This window comes from Pseudomassariella vexata (assembly GCF_002105095.1).
Source record: "Pseudomassariella vexata strain CBS 129021 chromosome Unknown BCR38scaffold_11, whole genome shotgun sequence".
In the NCBI taxonomy this organism is placed as follows: Eukaryota; Fungi; Ascomycota; class Sordariomycetes; order Amphisphaeriales; family Pseudomassariaceae; genus Pseudomassariella; species Pseudomassariella vexata.
This window is the reverse complement of record NW_024467966.1, coordinates 1,053,162-1,068,876: the sequence shown is the minus strand read 5'-3', so window position 1 is coordinate 1,068,876 and position 15,715 is coordinate 1,053,162. Positions and strand designations below refer to the sequence as shown.

General features: G+C 50.9%; 4 protein-coding genes across 4 annotated transcripts; 3 read left to right on the top strand and 1 right to left on the bottom strand.

The window, feature by feature from the left end:
* Positions 1–3,272: 3,272 nt before the first annotated feature.
* BCR38DRAFT_411891 (uncharacterized protein) lies at positions 3,273–4,406 on the bottom strand (the record flags this gene model as incomplete). The annotated part of the gene is made up of 3 exons (XM_040858620.1): positions 3,273–3,982; positions 4,032–4,157; positions 4,223–4,406. 3 exons carry the CDS (start codon positions 4,404–4,406, stop codon positions 3,273–3,275), a joined length of 1,020 nt encoding a protein of 339 aa, XP_040713001.1.
* Positions 4,407–5,932: 1,526 nt separating this feature from the next.
* On the top strand, positions 5,933–7,622 carry BCR38DRAFT_349197 (asparaginyl-tRNA synthetase-like protein; the record flags this gene model as incomplete). The annotated part of the gene is made up of 3 exons (XM_040856471.1): positions 5,933–6,201; positions 6,266–6,383; positions 6,456–7,622. 3 exons carry the CDS (start codon positions 5,933–5,935, stop codon positions 7,620–7,622), a joined length of 1,554 nt encoding a protein of 517 aa, XP_040713000.1.
* Positions 7,623–8,973: 1,351 nt separating this feature from the next.
* BCR38DRAFT_46346 (uncharacterized protein) lies at positions 8,974–10,146 on the top strand. The gene has a single exon (XM_040862641.1). The coding sequence runs from the start codon at positions 9,200–9,202 to the stop codon at positions 9,800–9,802; it is 603 nt and encodes a 200-aa protein (XP_040712999.1). The 5' UTR covers positions 8,974–9,199; the 3' UTR covers positions 9,803–10,146.
* Positions 10,147–13,686: 3,540 nt separating this feature from the next.
* On the top strand, positions 13,687–14,210 carry BCR38DRAFT_487830 (uncharacterized protein; the record flags this gene model as incomplete). Its single annotated transcript, XM_040864201.1, has 2 exons — positions 13,687–13,766; positions 13,841–14,210. The coding sequence occupies 2 exons, from the start codon at positions 13,687–13,689 to the stop codon at positions 14,208–14,210; spliced, it is 450 nt and encodes a 149-aa protein (XP_040712998.1).
* Positions 14,211–15,715: the final 1,505 nt, after the last annotated feature.

Genomic DNA, 15,715 nt, shown 5'->3' with positions numbered 1-15,715 from the left:
CTCTATGCGAACAGCTCACATATGATGATGATGATGGTTGACGACATCGCCAATTTCGATGATTGTTTAAAATAGATATTTGGCGTTTAGTTGACAAGTACTTATTTAGTCGTAACGGTTGCCTCATTTTGCACGCCTCGTGACAGCCTCCAACAATACTCTAGCACTCTCAGGTTGCATGTACTTACTACCATAGTAGACGTTTAACTCGAATGAATGCACGCTTGCTTGCTGCAAACTATTCTTTCGCTAGCCCGCCGCGACCGCATTCCAACTCCGGTGACAGTTGCATATGACGGACGCCACTTTACCCGGCTGATTGGATAAGGAGAGTCGCATTAGCTTATTTTGCCGTGAGTCTGCAGCAGTCCAGCATGGCTTTTATGGGGTCCGAACGATGTCATGTTTTGTCCATGCCTGCTCGAGGGCGAGTCCCTTGGACCGCAGTCCGCGGATCATATCCCGAGTCATATCCCGGCCCCCTTCACTTAAACGGTTCCATGGGTAGTCTGTGTCAGAGATGGTTGAGGCAAAGTGTCACTCCATGCGTTGGCTGGTCTTCCTGGGTCCTAGTAACGTCCAGAGCGGCGTCTACAGCCTCAACATAGTCATGACGCCTTGGCCGGTGCAAGTAACACCAACTCATCTTCTCGGTGATGCAATTCGCCTTGTCCTAGCAAAGCAAAAGCATTGCCCTGGGTCAGCGCTCCGAGACATGCGGCGGGCCGGCTGCTCTCTCCCACGCCATCTGTAACATATTGCGCGCCCCGTCCTGTAATACTCGGCCGCCTTCCCCATCATCACGGGAGATTATTTTGTCGATCGGTATCAGGGATAGTTGGACGGGGCGATCAAGAGAGATCGAACCTTTTCGGGGTCTCTCTGGATGGAACGTGGGACATGGGCCGGGAGTAGGACTCCGAAATTATTCGAGTTCGAAGCCAGCCTGTCCTTCCCGGACCAGTCGTTGGTTCGGACCGTTTAAGCCTAAATGCACCTATCATTTGATGAGGGACTGTCGATAATTACTCCCTCACTGGTTGAACATATGCGCATCATTTGAAAGACTCGCAGGATCGGTTGACTTGTAGACGGGTTCGACTGGCATAACTTGGCGAGGCGGTGGTGGTTCGATCCGTCCACGTAATGTGCCGTCAACTTGACAGATAATTTCATCATCTGCATGTCTCACCTCGCAAGATTCGACTCTCTTCTCCATCGGTGCTCGACGGGAGGTGGCGGCCCTGGCACCGCCCCCGTCCCGAGAGGTGGATTTTCTGTGTATTGGCGAGCAAGTGCGGACGCTTAGGCGGCGCGGTCGACGACAAGGTAGAAAAGCTGATGCACTGGTACGGCCGAGCCTGCGTAATCGGTGTGCTTGCCAAGGCCCGCAGCCTTTTTTTATTTGGTCTGGCATAGTGATCTGTCAGTTTCTGCATGTCTTTGGTCCATCGTTAAAGGGGGACGGTTGACTACGCGATCAGAGTAGTACCAGCTGTTGGCTGCATGCATGTGCGCCGCGTTTGGTGTTCCATCTCTGGCACTTCGGGGGAAGCGGTGAAGTAACTACATTGAGACAAGAGGATACTGCCATCCGATCTCGGTTGTATAATCTTGCGGCATCGTCGAGGTCCCTGCTTCGATTTGCCTGGTTGTCAACGGATCGAGTGCCAACTGTAAAACTTGCGGGCGCTGCCTTTCAGGGCTAGTCAGGGGCTCAAAGTCTCATGTAGGAAGCCTAGCATAAGTACATCGAATGATGCTGTGTGACATGGAGGGGTGTAGTTACACAGAGCGTGCGATAGACAGCGAGATGGTTGTTATCGGGTACGTAAAAGACTAGACGATAGTGGCGTGATATAGCCTGGAATTATATTCGATTTGAACAAGTTCTCATTGTCAGCGAAATTTTCAGATTGACTGGCGCTGCAATGCGAAGTGACCTGATACAAAACATGCTGGTCTCAGCCACACTCAGCACCCTTTTACGTGTAGCATGCCCGCGTCATTACCACACATGACGGAGCTGATAACAACACGTAACGAGCAGTCTAGGGCATTGACCTACGCAACCCTTGGTGAATATCCGTGGGCAGATGTCAATCAGCAATGCTTGTCCAAGTGCCGCGGAAGGGGCCACTTATTGGTCCTCGATATTACTTCTTGCGGGTGCCGAAGCGAGAGTTCGTTAATAAGTGCCATGCATTTGGGGTACATCTCGATTACTGGGTTGCAATAAATAAGAAGTCTGGCGCCTGGGCCTGCAGTTCGGGTATTTCGTGATTGGTCTTGGAACATGGCAGACCGAAAGAAGTTTCCCTAACGCCTCTGCGACGTTCTAATTCTCAAAATTCAACAACACCAGATACATAGTACACACTAAACCCCCACGCACCTATAAGTCACTCCATTTTGTTGTTAAATCCATGAGATGAGAGTCTCAGGCCATTGCAGGGCGACAATCGCATTGAGGTTTGATGACACGTTTATTGTCTGCAATTCGGCTATCATCACCTTACTATGTAGTAGTCTACAGTTTTTAGCGCTCGGACACGCTGGGGCTGGACCAACCGCGCTAAAAATCAGATACAGCTAGTGATGATAGCATAGGGGTATCCTTGCAAGTCGTGGGCTAACTTGATTCGAAGACAACTTTAGCAGAATCGCCCATAGCCGTGCTTGTATGTAACATTGGTTACACGTCAGCTATGTCATGCTCCTGATAGTTGGGCACCATTCTTCGCTAACGATATCTTGACCCACTGGATTCTGAAGTAGCTTGATGGTCAAGTGGAACATGTTTCACCGCGGTTACCTATATATTTGCTAAATCTAGATCAATTTTCATCTCGATACGCGTCAAGGTTGTTTGCAATAATGCAGTATTGTCAGTGACGGAGACTACTGGCACTATGATCCCCTGAGGGCTTCATGTGTAACATCCAACAAAAATAAACAAAGATTCCTTAATGCAAGCCCACAGGACTGATGATGATATTAAGAGCAAAAGGAACTGCCTTTGAAATTGGCCGCCAAAGCATTTTCCTCGCCATCCAATCACGAAAAGACTTAAATCTCAAACGCCCCCAAACCGAATCAAAATCAAAAGAAGGAATGACCAAAAGCCCCGACGACTTAAACTGGCATCGCCGTTGAAAAAATGAATCCCCCCCCAAAAAAAAATAAAGAATTTGCGGGCAGATCCGCCCCGGTCGATCTCACGTGTCGAAATATCCGTGCATCAACGAGTTCCGGCTACCGGCTAAACCCAATCAGCTGGTGAGCATGGAGATCCCGTATCGGGGGTCTGGGCGGCTCAGAACGCTCTGTATCTCGGACAGGTCGAAGACGGCTCTGAAGATATCGAAGTCACTAGGGGTGGACTGGCTGCCACTTGCGCTGGAGCTGGACGACGATGAGCTGTGAGACTTGGACTTGCTCTTCGAGCTGGAACTGCCTCCCTTGCTCTTCTTCGCGATGTCATCGAGGATAAGTTTGGTCGTGCTTTGATACATATCCTCGAAAACGAAGGCGACGTAGTCAAACTTGCCACGCAAATCTGGATCATAGAGGAACACTTCACGCCATAGCTCAGCTAATTCGCGCGGCGGATTCCGGGTTCCGTTGCCGAGCCCGAAGTCCCCTATCACAACCTCGCGATACTTATAGTAGGCACAGATCGTGAGAGCCGCGCGGATCTTGCCTCTCACCATCTCTCGCTCGAGTGGAAAAGCAAACTTAGTCCCCATGTTGCTCAATTTGGGCCAGCGGGCGGCTGGAATAGAGACGACGGGTAGATCGCACCACTGGTCGAGGTCGAGCCTCTTATACTGATCGTGGGGGCCTCTGAATACGACCACGAACTCGGAGAACACCCCACCCTCGGAAGGAATAGGGTAGTTGCACTCCTCTAGCGATTCAGGTCCGGGAGTACTTAAGGTAGCAGAAAGGTTGCTTCGACGACAGAAACGCTCTTCATAGCCTATGGATATGTTAGATGCATAGTTGCACCTCAAGAGGATCATGCTTACCAACCACTCCGGTTTCCCAATCACCACCTGGGCGTTTGTCGTTGGCAGCGCAGATAAACGGTATACGTCGCTCTCTAAGTCGTTCCCACTCGATTGTGAAATCCACCGGGTCGTTGTTGTAGACCGCTGTTGTGATAGTTAATATGTGGATTCAAGCGATATCATAATTTGCCATGTTTAGTCTAACTTACAAAAGTGGGGCGGGGAAGGTGCCAAATCATGAGGAATATTGCTCAAGAGGTTCTGCTCAAGAGGATTGCGGAAAAGGTACGAGTGAGTAGGCCAGACGCTTGCGTAGTCATTCTTGATGAGGGGGATGTAGTTTCGTTTCGTTTCACTGGCAACCTCGGCGGCCTTGGGCTTGTGAGAAGGCATCGTGAGTAGAGGCAACCTGGGCAGATTGGGGAAGACCCGGTTGGGATAAGGCGTAGAATAGACGGGGAATGTGTTAATGCAAATGCGGGCCCGATGTGACTACTCTGCAGGTGCTTGGGAGATGAAAAGATGCATCTAGGCTGCCGGGCCATTGCCGTTACTTATAGCAAGGCGTATGATCTACTGGCGCAGCCAATGACGAAGCCAGGCATAGTCGACCAAGCGCAGGTTGGTATGCCGGTGCTTGACTGCAAGTGAGCAGAATAGAGCAGGGTAAGTGGGGGGTGGTGTGGTGTAACATTTATATATTGGTTGACCCGGTTGAATCCAATGGCTGTCTAACACATTGAGATGACAAGACCAGACAAATAGTTGAGGGACTGAGGCTCGTAAATAAGAATGAATATGAATTTGGTGTCTTTGTTATGAGGGTATTGCGTCAAAGTCGAGAGAATATTCAGACATCATCTCGTCCGTGTGCAACGTCTTGTTTCCCGGAATCCTGGAAAGCCCCAGAGCACTAAGATCAGGTGAGACTGCCAGGATATCGAGGTAGGACAGATCTATGTGTGACCCTGCAATCCAAGACATAGAAGACGAGGTGGAGGACAGCTCCGGAACAATGAAAATGTTTGTTGGACACTTACGAACTTCAAGGCAGGGCAAGTGGTATCCGGTACATACACCGCCGCGAAGATGCTTGCCATGTCTATCATGCCTCCATGGATCATGGCCAACAAGTGACTGATCAGAACGGTACAGCAACTTGTGAAGAGACTCACTCCCGAGGTCGGCAGACTGTCTCGAGAAAGAATGTGTGAGATTAGATGGGCCATCTACGGACGTAGGGCGCGTAGCCGTCGCGTCTAGGTTCCAGCAGGGCTATCTGCGCATCAGCCGCAACAATTGATCAGGGTCACTGCTCAAGGACCATGGCAGACAGGTAGGTAGGCATGAGACCTTGTGGCCGCAGGTGATGAGCGAGCATATTGATCGCGGGCAGACGCCCCATCCATTGCTTGAAAGGATTCAACGAATAGTAAATGGCCAAAAAGGGCACAGGCGAATTAAGTGAGCAGGCAGTTTTACGAAGTGCCAAAAATATTTGTGCTTGAATGAGCTATGTAGCTGCTCAATTGAAGAGCACCAACTACGGAGCGCTTGCCGACCGGTGAAAGTGTAGCCCAAGCTTCGGCAGTACATAGTACTCTGTACGGAGGACCACGGGCAGTCCATGTATTCTGGGGGACGGTTTAACTATTCCCCTTGGCTTTGCCAGGGTGGGTGGGGTTAGTTAATTGGTCCAAGCCCACCCTGAATGTTATGTCCAACGTCAAGCTTCGGATTTTACGGGCTATGCAATTTGGTGGTTTGGTACACTGCATATGTCTTCCCAGCTCTGTCGGGTTTCTCCATGTCGCCATAAATAAGATGCATTCATGACACCATCGCAGCTAGCTGCCTTCACATCACCATCAAACGCTACTTCTGCCATCGTGTCCACTCGGGGTGGAGGGCAGTCTGTCATGTTTGCCGCACCGCCACGGCCGTTGGCCCGCTTCGTCTTCCGGCGCGGCTCGTGGCAACCACCCTCGCCTCGAGCCTTGCTGTCTACTATCCCGACTTCCATTGCCGGCTTCCTTGAATGGCAGAATTCCGATGCTGCCGATGTGGTGCGGGTCAATGGCTTTGTTCGATCTGTTCGCGCCCAGAAAAAGCACCATTTTGTCTCATTGGGTGACGGTAGTTCTCTCAAATCTTTACAGGCCGTCGTGCCTGCTGACCAGGCTGAAGGGTGGGGCATTTGAGACTGACACAATTATCGTTATGTCTCCCATCGCTAATTCTGCGTAACATAGTCTGACCATCGGAGCAGCCGTCCGACTACACGGGTGTTGGGTCCCGTCCCAAGGCTCTGGGCAGAGCCATGAGCTGCAAGTCCTGCGCGCAGACGTCTTAGGACCCTCAGATGCGAAGGTATGTCATAAATTCTTGTCGCCACCATTGAGTTCTTCACACGGTCTTGTCAGCAGACTTATGCCACTTCAGACATTTCCATTACAGAAGAAATATCAAACACCCGAGTACTTGAGAACAATGCCTCACATGAGGGCTAGGATACCGCACAACTCTGCCCTGCTACGCTTTCGCTCAGAGACCATCTCCACCCTTACACAGTTCTTCAATGATCGCCAGTTCATTCAAACCCATACGCCCATACTTACATCATCCGACTGTGAGGGGGCAGGCGAGGTCTTCCACGTAACCGCCGGTGACGAAAGGCAGCAAGAGGCTGGTGATACTGCCAAAACCTTCTTTCGCCGTGCAGTTTATACGACTGTGTCAGCCCAACTTCACTTGGAAGCTTTAGCCCAGGGTCTTGGCAATGTGTGGACACTCTCTCCAACTTTCAGAGCCGAACAGAGCGATACCCCCCGGCATCTGAGCGAGTTCTACATGCTAGAAGCAGAAATGAGTTTTACCGACAACCTTTCGGCTGTCATGGATCTCGTGGAAGACATGTTGAGACACTTGGGCAACAAATTGGCTGAATCTAGAGTCGTCAGCGAGCTTTCCTTTCGCACGCCTGGAGGACTAGCAGACATGGCCCCGGTGGACCAAGTCGAACGTCGTTGGAGTGGCCTCACGCGGGAAGCATGGCCACGCATTACCTATTCCGAAGCGATCGACATACTGGACAATGCGGATGAGTCTTTCGCCCATAAACCGCAATGGGGCAAGGACTTACATACCGAGCATGAGCGCTACATCGCATCCAGGGTCAGCAATGGAGACACTCCTGTCTTCGTTACTAATTACCCTCGAGACATCAAAGCTTTCTATATGAAGCCCAATACCGAAGAAAGTCTCGGCAGGTCGACACCAGGCGAGACGGTAGAGTGCTTCGATCTTCTGGTTCCCGACTTTTGCGAGATTGCTGGCGGGTCCATGCGTGAGCATCGTCTCGGCCCTTTGCTCGCATCGATGAAACGGCATGGCCTGGAGACTTCGTTTGAAGAAGTTACCGCCGCGGATGGGTCTGCGCAATCACCCGGCAATAATCTGGATTGGTATCTGAATCTACGCCGTTGGGGCTGCCCTCCACACGGTGGCTTTGGCCTCGGCTTTGACCGACTCATCTGCTATCTCTCTGGGGTCCAGACGATCCGCGACACAACTGTTTTTCCCCGTTGGTACGGGCGGTGCGATGGCTAGGTTTACGCTAGCCATCCGAAATCATACCATGCTCGTTAACGCTTACTTCTCTTGGATGTGGGGTTGTCTTGTACGACGCTCACACAACCTTGACTCACCTGAGGCAGTCTTAGACGGTGTCTGCCGAAGGGAGTTTTTGGTGCTGCCTACGCGAATAATGCAGGCTGCCACGAGGACAAAGACAAGGTGTGGCTTGCTTTGACAGGTTCGAGATGCTGCAGCTTGTGCTTGCGAAACCACCTCGAAAAGGGGGCATGCGGCCCAGAAACAGGTTCAGTTCGTGGACCAAACAACTACATTGGGCGACGTCTAGCACTTCAGGAAGGTCAATCGTGTCCAAGTGAACCCAAAATGGACATGCGGGATGTGTTTGTCTTGACCACCACCGACGAGGGACAGCAGGTGACGAGCACCGCAGGTGGATTTGGCTATGTGTATGTACGATACGGGTTGTGCCATGTAGCATTAACTTTGTGCGATATTTACAATATGTTAATAGGCTCGAAGCCAATCGAATCCCCATTTCTCTTTGCTCATCACCGTATGACGCCCGTCGAGCGTCTGGTTTAGAGCCTCTCGTGTCTCGCAGTCCATCGGGCCGGCTCGAGGTCACGTTTGGAGTCCGTTGATCATCCCGTTGATGAAACGCGATGCTATGCCACCTATCACAGCCCGAAGTTAGGTGCCTTCTCGGCAAATGGTCCCATGGGTCTATCCAGATTCATGGTAGTCGGGGTTCAGGCACTGGTACCACTTCGGTGTTGCCAGAAAGCTGTTCACAGGTATGACCCGTCCAGAGCAGGCTTCCCGATACCAGGGAATGCCTCGCTTGAGGTTCGTATACGTCACGGCAACGCGCGAATTCGAAGGATTCGATGCGCTTTGTGCGATCTCAAGCCTGCCTGCTGGCTCCGGAAAATACACGCCACCGGCGACGCATGTACTTGGTCGGCTCAGCAGGCAATCGAACAGGATCAGGTAATTACCATAGAGCAGCAGTTTTTATGGTCACTGAAACATCTACGCAGGCTGCTGAAGTATCGATACTGTCCACTCCTGCTGGTTGAATTGGCGTGGGGGTCGACTGGAGATGCGCCCAGGGAGGTTCCCACGTTGCGCCTCATGCCAGAGACCACTGATGATTTAAGAGACTGTGCTTACAGCAAGTTATATGCAACTTGAGAGAAGATGGCCCCGGGATGTTCTGGCGCCTCCTGCTCATTCATCTATGAGACCAATCGGTCGATTGCGACAGGACATTCAACTGTCCTGCTCTAAGCCTGCAACATCATACAATTAACGAAAAGGGAAATGCTGATAGGGACGCGCTGAACTGTTATACAAATCAACTATGGTATCCTGATCAACCCATCGTAGCTCAAGCTGTTGAGCCGCCTCATGTGGCGTGAGCCAGCCGCCCCCTGTCTCAAGATTGCAGCCAGCCAGCATATAGACTATGCGAACAACGCTAGCCAAGGCCATTATTACACAAGCCCAGGGCATACCACCCAATCTCATTGTCTTATTACGATCGGTACATACGAGTATGGCAGGAAAAGCCTCGCCGCCGCGGAGAGATGCCCAATGGCTTACCGTCGAGTATGGCTGAAACTGAAAGGAGTGTAGACATTCGGTGGCTTCGCATTCATGTATTCCCCGTCAAACTCATACGCAGTCGGATCCGTCTGAAAGGAAATACCTCATTTCAAAAACTTCGTGTGCATTTATTAAACATCCTTGGTAAGACTGACCCTAGTTTCGCGATCCGCGGTCTTGATCAGGCACGAAACCTCTCCCGATCATCCCATCGACATTCTCCGAATCACCTCCGTATGTTCGGTGAACAAGCGGCATGCGTCTGTGATATTAATGTCAAGCACTACCATTTCACATTACTTGCATCGCAATATTGGAAGGTGTGTCCGTGTTGGTGTGCAAGTAGAACACTTGCTTGGCGTAGAGGCGCGACTCTTGGCTGCGATTGGTTTGCCAATCAACCTCGACACGAGAATGTACCAGGATCTTGCAACCTGCCATCTCGGCTTCTTTCGTCCCAACCTCGCATTAGAGTAGGAAAAACTGGTAGGGCCTTGTCGTTGCTCCTTGTACAGCGGGGCTGCTGCTTACTTTTTCGTTCCAACTTCCGAAGGTGTCATCATCATCATCATCATAATCATTGACGAACATGGCCTTAATTCAGAAACCCGACAGACAACACCAACATCAATGTTGAAAAGTCGAAGGTGCTTAAGGCAATAAACCCGCGAGTCGATAAGTATGGGGGTTGCTCTCTCGACATGTGGGCGTGGCATTACATTAATAACTCAGGTCGCGATTCGTCTCATGCATGGCGGTTTGTTGGAATAACCAGGGAAACATTTCAAGGTTGAAGCTCGCTTAGCCAGATCTAGGCAAACGTCGGCTACCGAAAAGCTTGGTTCGAAGTCCTTGTAGTTTGCTGGTTCGCAACTGAAAATTCATCATCGAAAGTTCCGAGAGGCCCGCGCAAACCATCAGCATCATCCATCCAGGCCGTTTATTTGTCACCGAAAGCTGGGACCAGGCAACCATTGCAGATTGCGTAGCGAGTTGCCAACTTAAGCAGACAAGAAACTTGCTCTCACTCCGTCAAGGCGAGTTTCTCGGTCGCATTTTTATGTCCACTTTCATGTCCACCAAGAATAGCACCCCCAATACTTCGTACCTCCACTCGGCGATACATAGCCGTTGCAAAGGGGGTTGACAACCCTGACAGTTCCAATAGACTTCATACCCAGGTGGTGTCGATCCCACCTTATTTTTCTGCTTCCCAAGGGAAATCCTCGAAAAAGCTTGGTATTCTATTTATCGAGAGGACGATTATTCACCCTAAAATCGTTTATGGAGACCAACGAAAGGCCGCGTCAGCTCTGACGATGATCCGCAGGCGTGTGTGGTCTGGTTAAGGTAGTGAGTGTATGGTGGGGCCGAAGGGGAAGGGGGAGGGGGCTCACTCCGCCTGGTTGCGCCAGTTTCCTCGGCTCTTTTATAGTTTTACGAATGGGACGGCGGATCAAAGTACAGGGGGCAGGAGGAGGACTACCCCTGCAATACAAAACAAAAAATGTCCACCCACGATGCCAAGCCCTCACCAAGCAGCCTGCCAAGGGCAGACCCGCAAGACGCAAGACGCAAGACGCAAACATCGTGCTGGACATGGATGCTGCAGCAAGGTGGCGCACCGTCGAGGCTTCTGATTTGATCACCCGTCATGCCCATGGAAAGGCTCGAATTAAGCTTAACCTTGTCCAATGTCACATTTGCTTCGCTTGGGAGGGGTTACCATAGTAGAAGTTTGGGGCAGAAGATCAACATCTCGAGGCACCAGAGTCCGCACCCAAGCGGGATTCAGGACACACGGCCTGCTTCGCTGTCACATTGCAATCGCCGTTTGTTCGCATCGCAACACCCAATCAAAGCAAACAGTCAATTGACGGTCGGCAATTGGAGGGAGCTCAATAGCCAGATGCTGGGCTGACTCAACTTAATGAACGTTCGATTATCGTGAGGCAACCTCCGCAGTGCAACCCGTAGTGGTCGCGTGGTCGCGGGTATGCTGCTTCAATACGCAAGGTATCTCCCGGGAAAGGATGAGGCAATGGGATGCAGTGACTTAATGAGGTGACTGTCCGGCAGGACTTGTTGGTCGCCATTGCATCGGTTAAATTGTAGGATCAGGTGCTGTGTAGCAAAAGCATCGAGATACCTCGATAAGATTGCAGAAACAGTATGAAGTATTGATTCCAATCGGCCCCGAGTATATTCTTGCCCATTGGCTAGTAAGATCTGCGGTGAGTTAGCGCATCTGCATTTCCTACACACTGATTATGATGAGGCTTGAGCATCACAGTAATCCCGCTTAGATTTACTCGTTGTCGACACGCCCTGTACTGCAACGTGCAATGTTCAAGGTATTCGGAGTCTATAAAAGGACCGGAAAGGCTTATCGACTGCAGATCAATGAATTTCTCGTAAAAAATGTAGCCATTCATGATCACACAGATGCGGGGATTTAGAACTGAGAAGAGCCGCGCCGTAGACTTGCGTCTGTCTGGCTGACAGTGAGCCTCGATATCCAAACCCCACCACTCCTACTCTACAGCACAGCGTATGAGTAGAGCAGCCGTAATGCAACGGTGCAAAATCCGACTACACTGCAGAGCTTGCAAAAAAAGAAGGGAAAAAAAGACCCCATTCGGACGCATGTGCACGGCAGGTAGTATTTGAACAAAATTCTTCACATGTGCACATGTTGCCAGACAGATGCATGGCATGTTATTTGAAATGTCCACAGCCCCTCGCAACTTGCCATTGGGGAACCCTACCGGGGATCGGCAACGCCACGGCCGACATCCCGATGTCACACGACTTCACCAACTTACCTCAGATTCTACTTCCGATCTACATATGCTCAGGGAAGCCGCGGCGGTTGAAGAAAATAGAAACATAAGCCAAGGAAGCGTCATATGCAGAGTAGCGGTGAAACTATCTCCTCGTACTGATCTGTTCAACTCTAGGGTAAGGACCAAGCCATTGTAGATGCCCGTTAAATGATCTTTAGCAAGCCACTTTGGCAAAGGGCGGCATTGCTACCAGACAAATAAACGCGCCTTGCAGCAAGAGGCGAGTTGAACGGGCAAGTTTGCTGCAAATCCTCACGTCCAAAGTTGCAACAAGCGATAAGGCTATACAGTCAGCGAACTTTATATCCTGGTATCCCGAAAGCAGGCGGAATAGAATTCCCGGTGGATATGAAGGGGGTGCGAACTAACCCAGTCCGGCGTATGGTTGTTATTTTCAGCCCCTAAGAATGTCATGGTCGTCGTGTTAGCCTCTGTACGACTGACCATTTTGGACTCTGTTTCCGAGATTCGTGAGACGCCCCCGAAAGAAGTAGATATTAGCGGCCTACACACCATGAAGGTAAGACCGGATGGCAAAATGGCGGCCAAGCAAGTGTGCTGCAGCTCGTCAATAACGTGACAGGTTGGGGGCCTAAAAATCCGAACGCCAACCCGAGGATCAGGTACTGCCTGAAGCAAAGGAACTACCCGTCTATCCGGCTAAAATACGGTGATTTCGTGGCGCATTTAAGCTCCAGGACGTTCTATGCAGTGCCCGCTAATTGCCTGTTGGTGCGACCTGGTCATTTGAGGAGTACGAGCACCGCAATTAACTCGATGGGGGCCAGCCAGGTAGGACAGGGTTTGTTTTGTGCTGTAGTGTGCGTAGGATGACTCGTTGGATTTTGAACATCGTCACAAACTTGCTGCCGAGCAGGCCCAAGGAAAACCACCTCTTGGCGCCGACTCGGCGAGTCGAGTGGCACAAGGCGTGCTGATACCCTTCCTTCGGTTTTCTCGTTTTCGCTATCAGGCTGACGCCCCACCTTCAGCACAGGGTTCCGCTGTGAAGTCGTAACTTGGTCCCATCCAAATGTACAAGGTGCGCTGGATGTCTCGGAAACCTAGATGTGCTTGGCGAGCGTCTCTCTATAGGTCACGGAGACGTTGAGAGACTGGGAGTTCCAGGCTGAAATCCCTAGATCGAGAACTAGCGCCATTTTAAGCTTCGTGTGAAGGTGGGTGTCGAGAATGCGCCCCATGCCATTGGGTTCCAATTCGGCGATCCGACGAACATGCTGTATGAGTATCAACACCAAGCCTTTTAGAGGAACAGATGGCCTAGGCCAAGCCGAATTGGCGTGATTAAAAGCATTTAGGAAGCAGCGTCGTGCCAGGTGACCCGGTGACCCCGCCACCACCAGCGACTTGACTGAAAGTGCACGTTCCGCGCGGCCAAGAAGTGTATTTTTTTCCCTATGAAAGACGTTGCACAAAAAGCAGTGGTTTACGAGATATCCGGGCCCGTAAGCAATATGCCCACCCAGGGGCGTGATCATCAGTCAGCGCCTGGAAATCATGATCCTCAGGACGACGATCAAAACAGTCAAATGACTGTGCTACATCGAAATATGCTCCTGACTCCCTTCATTGCCAAATCTTGATGGACGGCTTTTGACATCATGATGAGCAAACAACTCCACTTCGAGGTTTTGGAACAACACGAGGCTCCCCTCTCACCTCAGACTTTTGTCCACCAGGGGTGAGTGAAGGAAGGGTAATGGCTATTTTCAGATGCTCACGGCAGATTCCTAAAGGCAGGCTGACGGTCAGCAGACAGACGGGAATTCAAATCAGGATTGCCCAGCCGGGCAATCTCTTTAGGGTTCTCTTGATTGATTGGAGAAACCTCGCCATTGGTCGGCCTTCCATCACTCCAAGGTTGGATGGCTTGAGAGCCAAGCCCATCCCAACTTTTGTCGAAGCAGGCATGACATTTGAATTTGAATTCGGGGGCGACGTGGCCAATCCGTCTGATTCGAGACGGTCTGAATCCAACAGGCTAAGGCCGGTGGCTGAAAACGCTAAATCTATGCTTAAAATGATCCCTAGATCAGGAATGGAGCGAGAACCTCGTGGCGCCAAGACGCCAACCCTCGCCAATGGTCGCACGCCCAATCTACGTACCTCAAATTTGCCAAGGTAAGCGGCATCTGAACTTCGCGACTTTTCTCTCCAAGCATGTTTTCAATGCCGTATGAGGCGCCGGCATATTCAGAATAGGTAAAGGACGATCATGTATAATGAAAACAAGCTTGAATCTTGTGACGCGAAAACACTCCTTAGGTTCATATCCTAAAGCTCGCGTCAGCCTCAGAGGATGCCCGCTCATTTCCCTAATGATCCGATCTTCTGTCAAGTGCGGCTGCTAGCTCGAAGAATGAGAAGCTTCTTCTAAATCAGCATGCAAGCACGTAATCTTTCATTCAGCTGCCATGGAGCTGTAATTTTTGCGCCCCGTCTTAGCGTTTTTTGGGTTTGAAATATGCACGAAGCATTCAAGCCTTTTCATCTGACTTCGTCCGACGAAGACGGGCGTTTCGTCACCTGCAAAGCAGAGCTAAACTATATTCGTGAGGTGACCGCGAACGCTTTTACCAACGTTCGCTCCCGTAGTTCGTTTTATAGTTTAGCGACACATGTCGGCTGAGTCATTGGTTTGGCAGAACGGAATGAGTTAAGCTTGGAGGACTGATCAGTTGGCCGAAGTCTCAAGATCGGCCGGATTGGCCGCTTACACATGTAATGTACCCGAGCCAAGTTAGCAGCGAAGCCAACATCGTCCAATGCTATTTTCGGGCAGTCGACACAAGGAGCCTCGATGAAACTGGGGGGTTGGATACAACATCAGTAACAGCAGCTTTTTCTGGTGAGAAGCAAGCACAATACAGTAGGTCAGGGAGGCAGCCGGCATCCGACTTGCTGGGTCTTGGTTATGGCCGCATTCCAGGTCACACCACCAGACTTTCGCATCTTGAGACCGCTCGAGGGCATCGAGGGTTAAGCAATCCAACACTGTGGAACCAAGAGGAAGTAACGAGTTGACAAGTGAGACATGACAATTCTAAATGACAGGAGACGAGAAATAGGTTGTGCGACGATGGTAACTCGAAGCCGTGACACTCGGAGATGATGGCGGTCGAGCTCCAATGCGGGTAGTGGAGGGGGTCGAGAGATGTTGTGACCAAGTCGGCGTCGACCAAACGGGTAAGAACTCAACGAAAGTGGACGCGCGATGGCGACACGGGTCCCCAAAAGGAAAGGGAAGAGACGACTTGTCGTACAAACGGCTCTGGGGCATATCACGACATGCACCCATCAACACTGTCCACCAACCACCTGCCCATACCAATAGGACACACAACTAACTAACTACCTGTCCGCCATTCCGTGAGTTGGTTTTACACGCGCAACGTTTGAAAAGTGAAGTCAGTCCGACGTTGAGTTTGAGCATGCTTCCAGCTGACGTCTGACAACAGACATAGGTGGAATGGTGCTTCTCTCTGTCTGTGTCGCCAAACTTTGGCTTGTGGTATAACCATGCCGAAATGTGCAAGTGGCTAGTACTGACTGCGAACGCTGACAACGGGAAATGGCCAAGGCTACTTAATTATGAGACGGGTTCAGATGGCCTCGACGCTCGAGCTGGAA

What these genes read in the sequence shown, in the direction of transcription:
- BCR38DRAFT_46346 (XM_040862641.1), top strand. Translation starts at nt 9,200, where the DNA reads ATGCCCAATGGCTTACCGTCGAGTATGGCTGAAACTGAAAGGAGTGTA.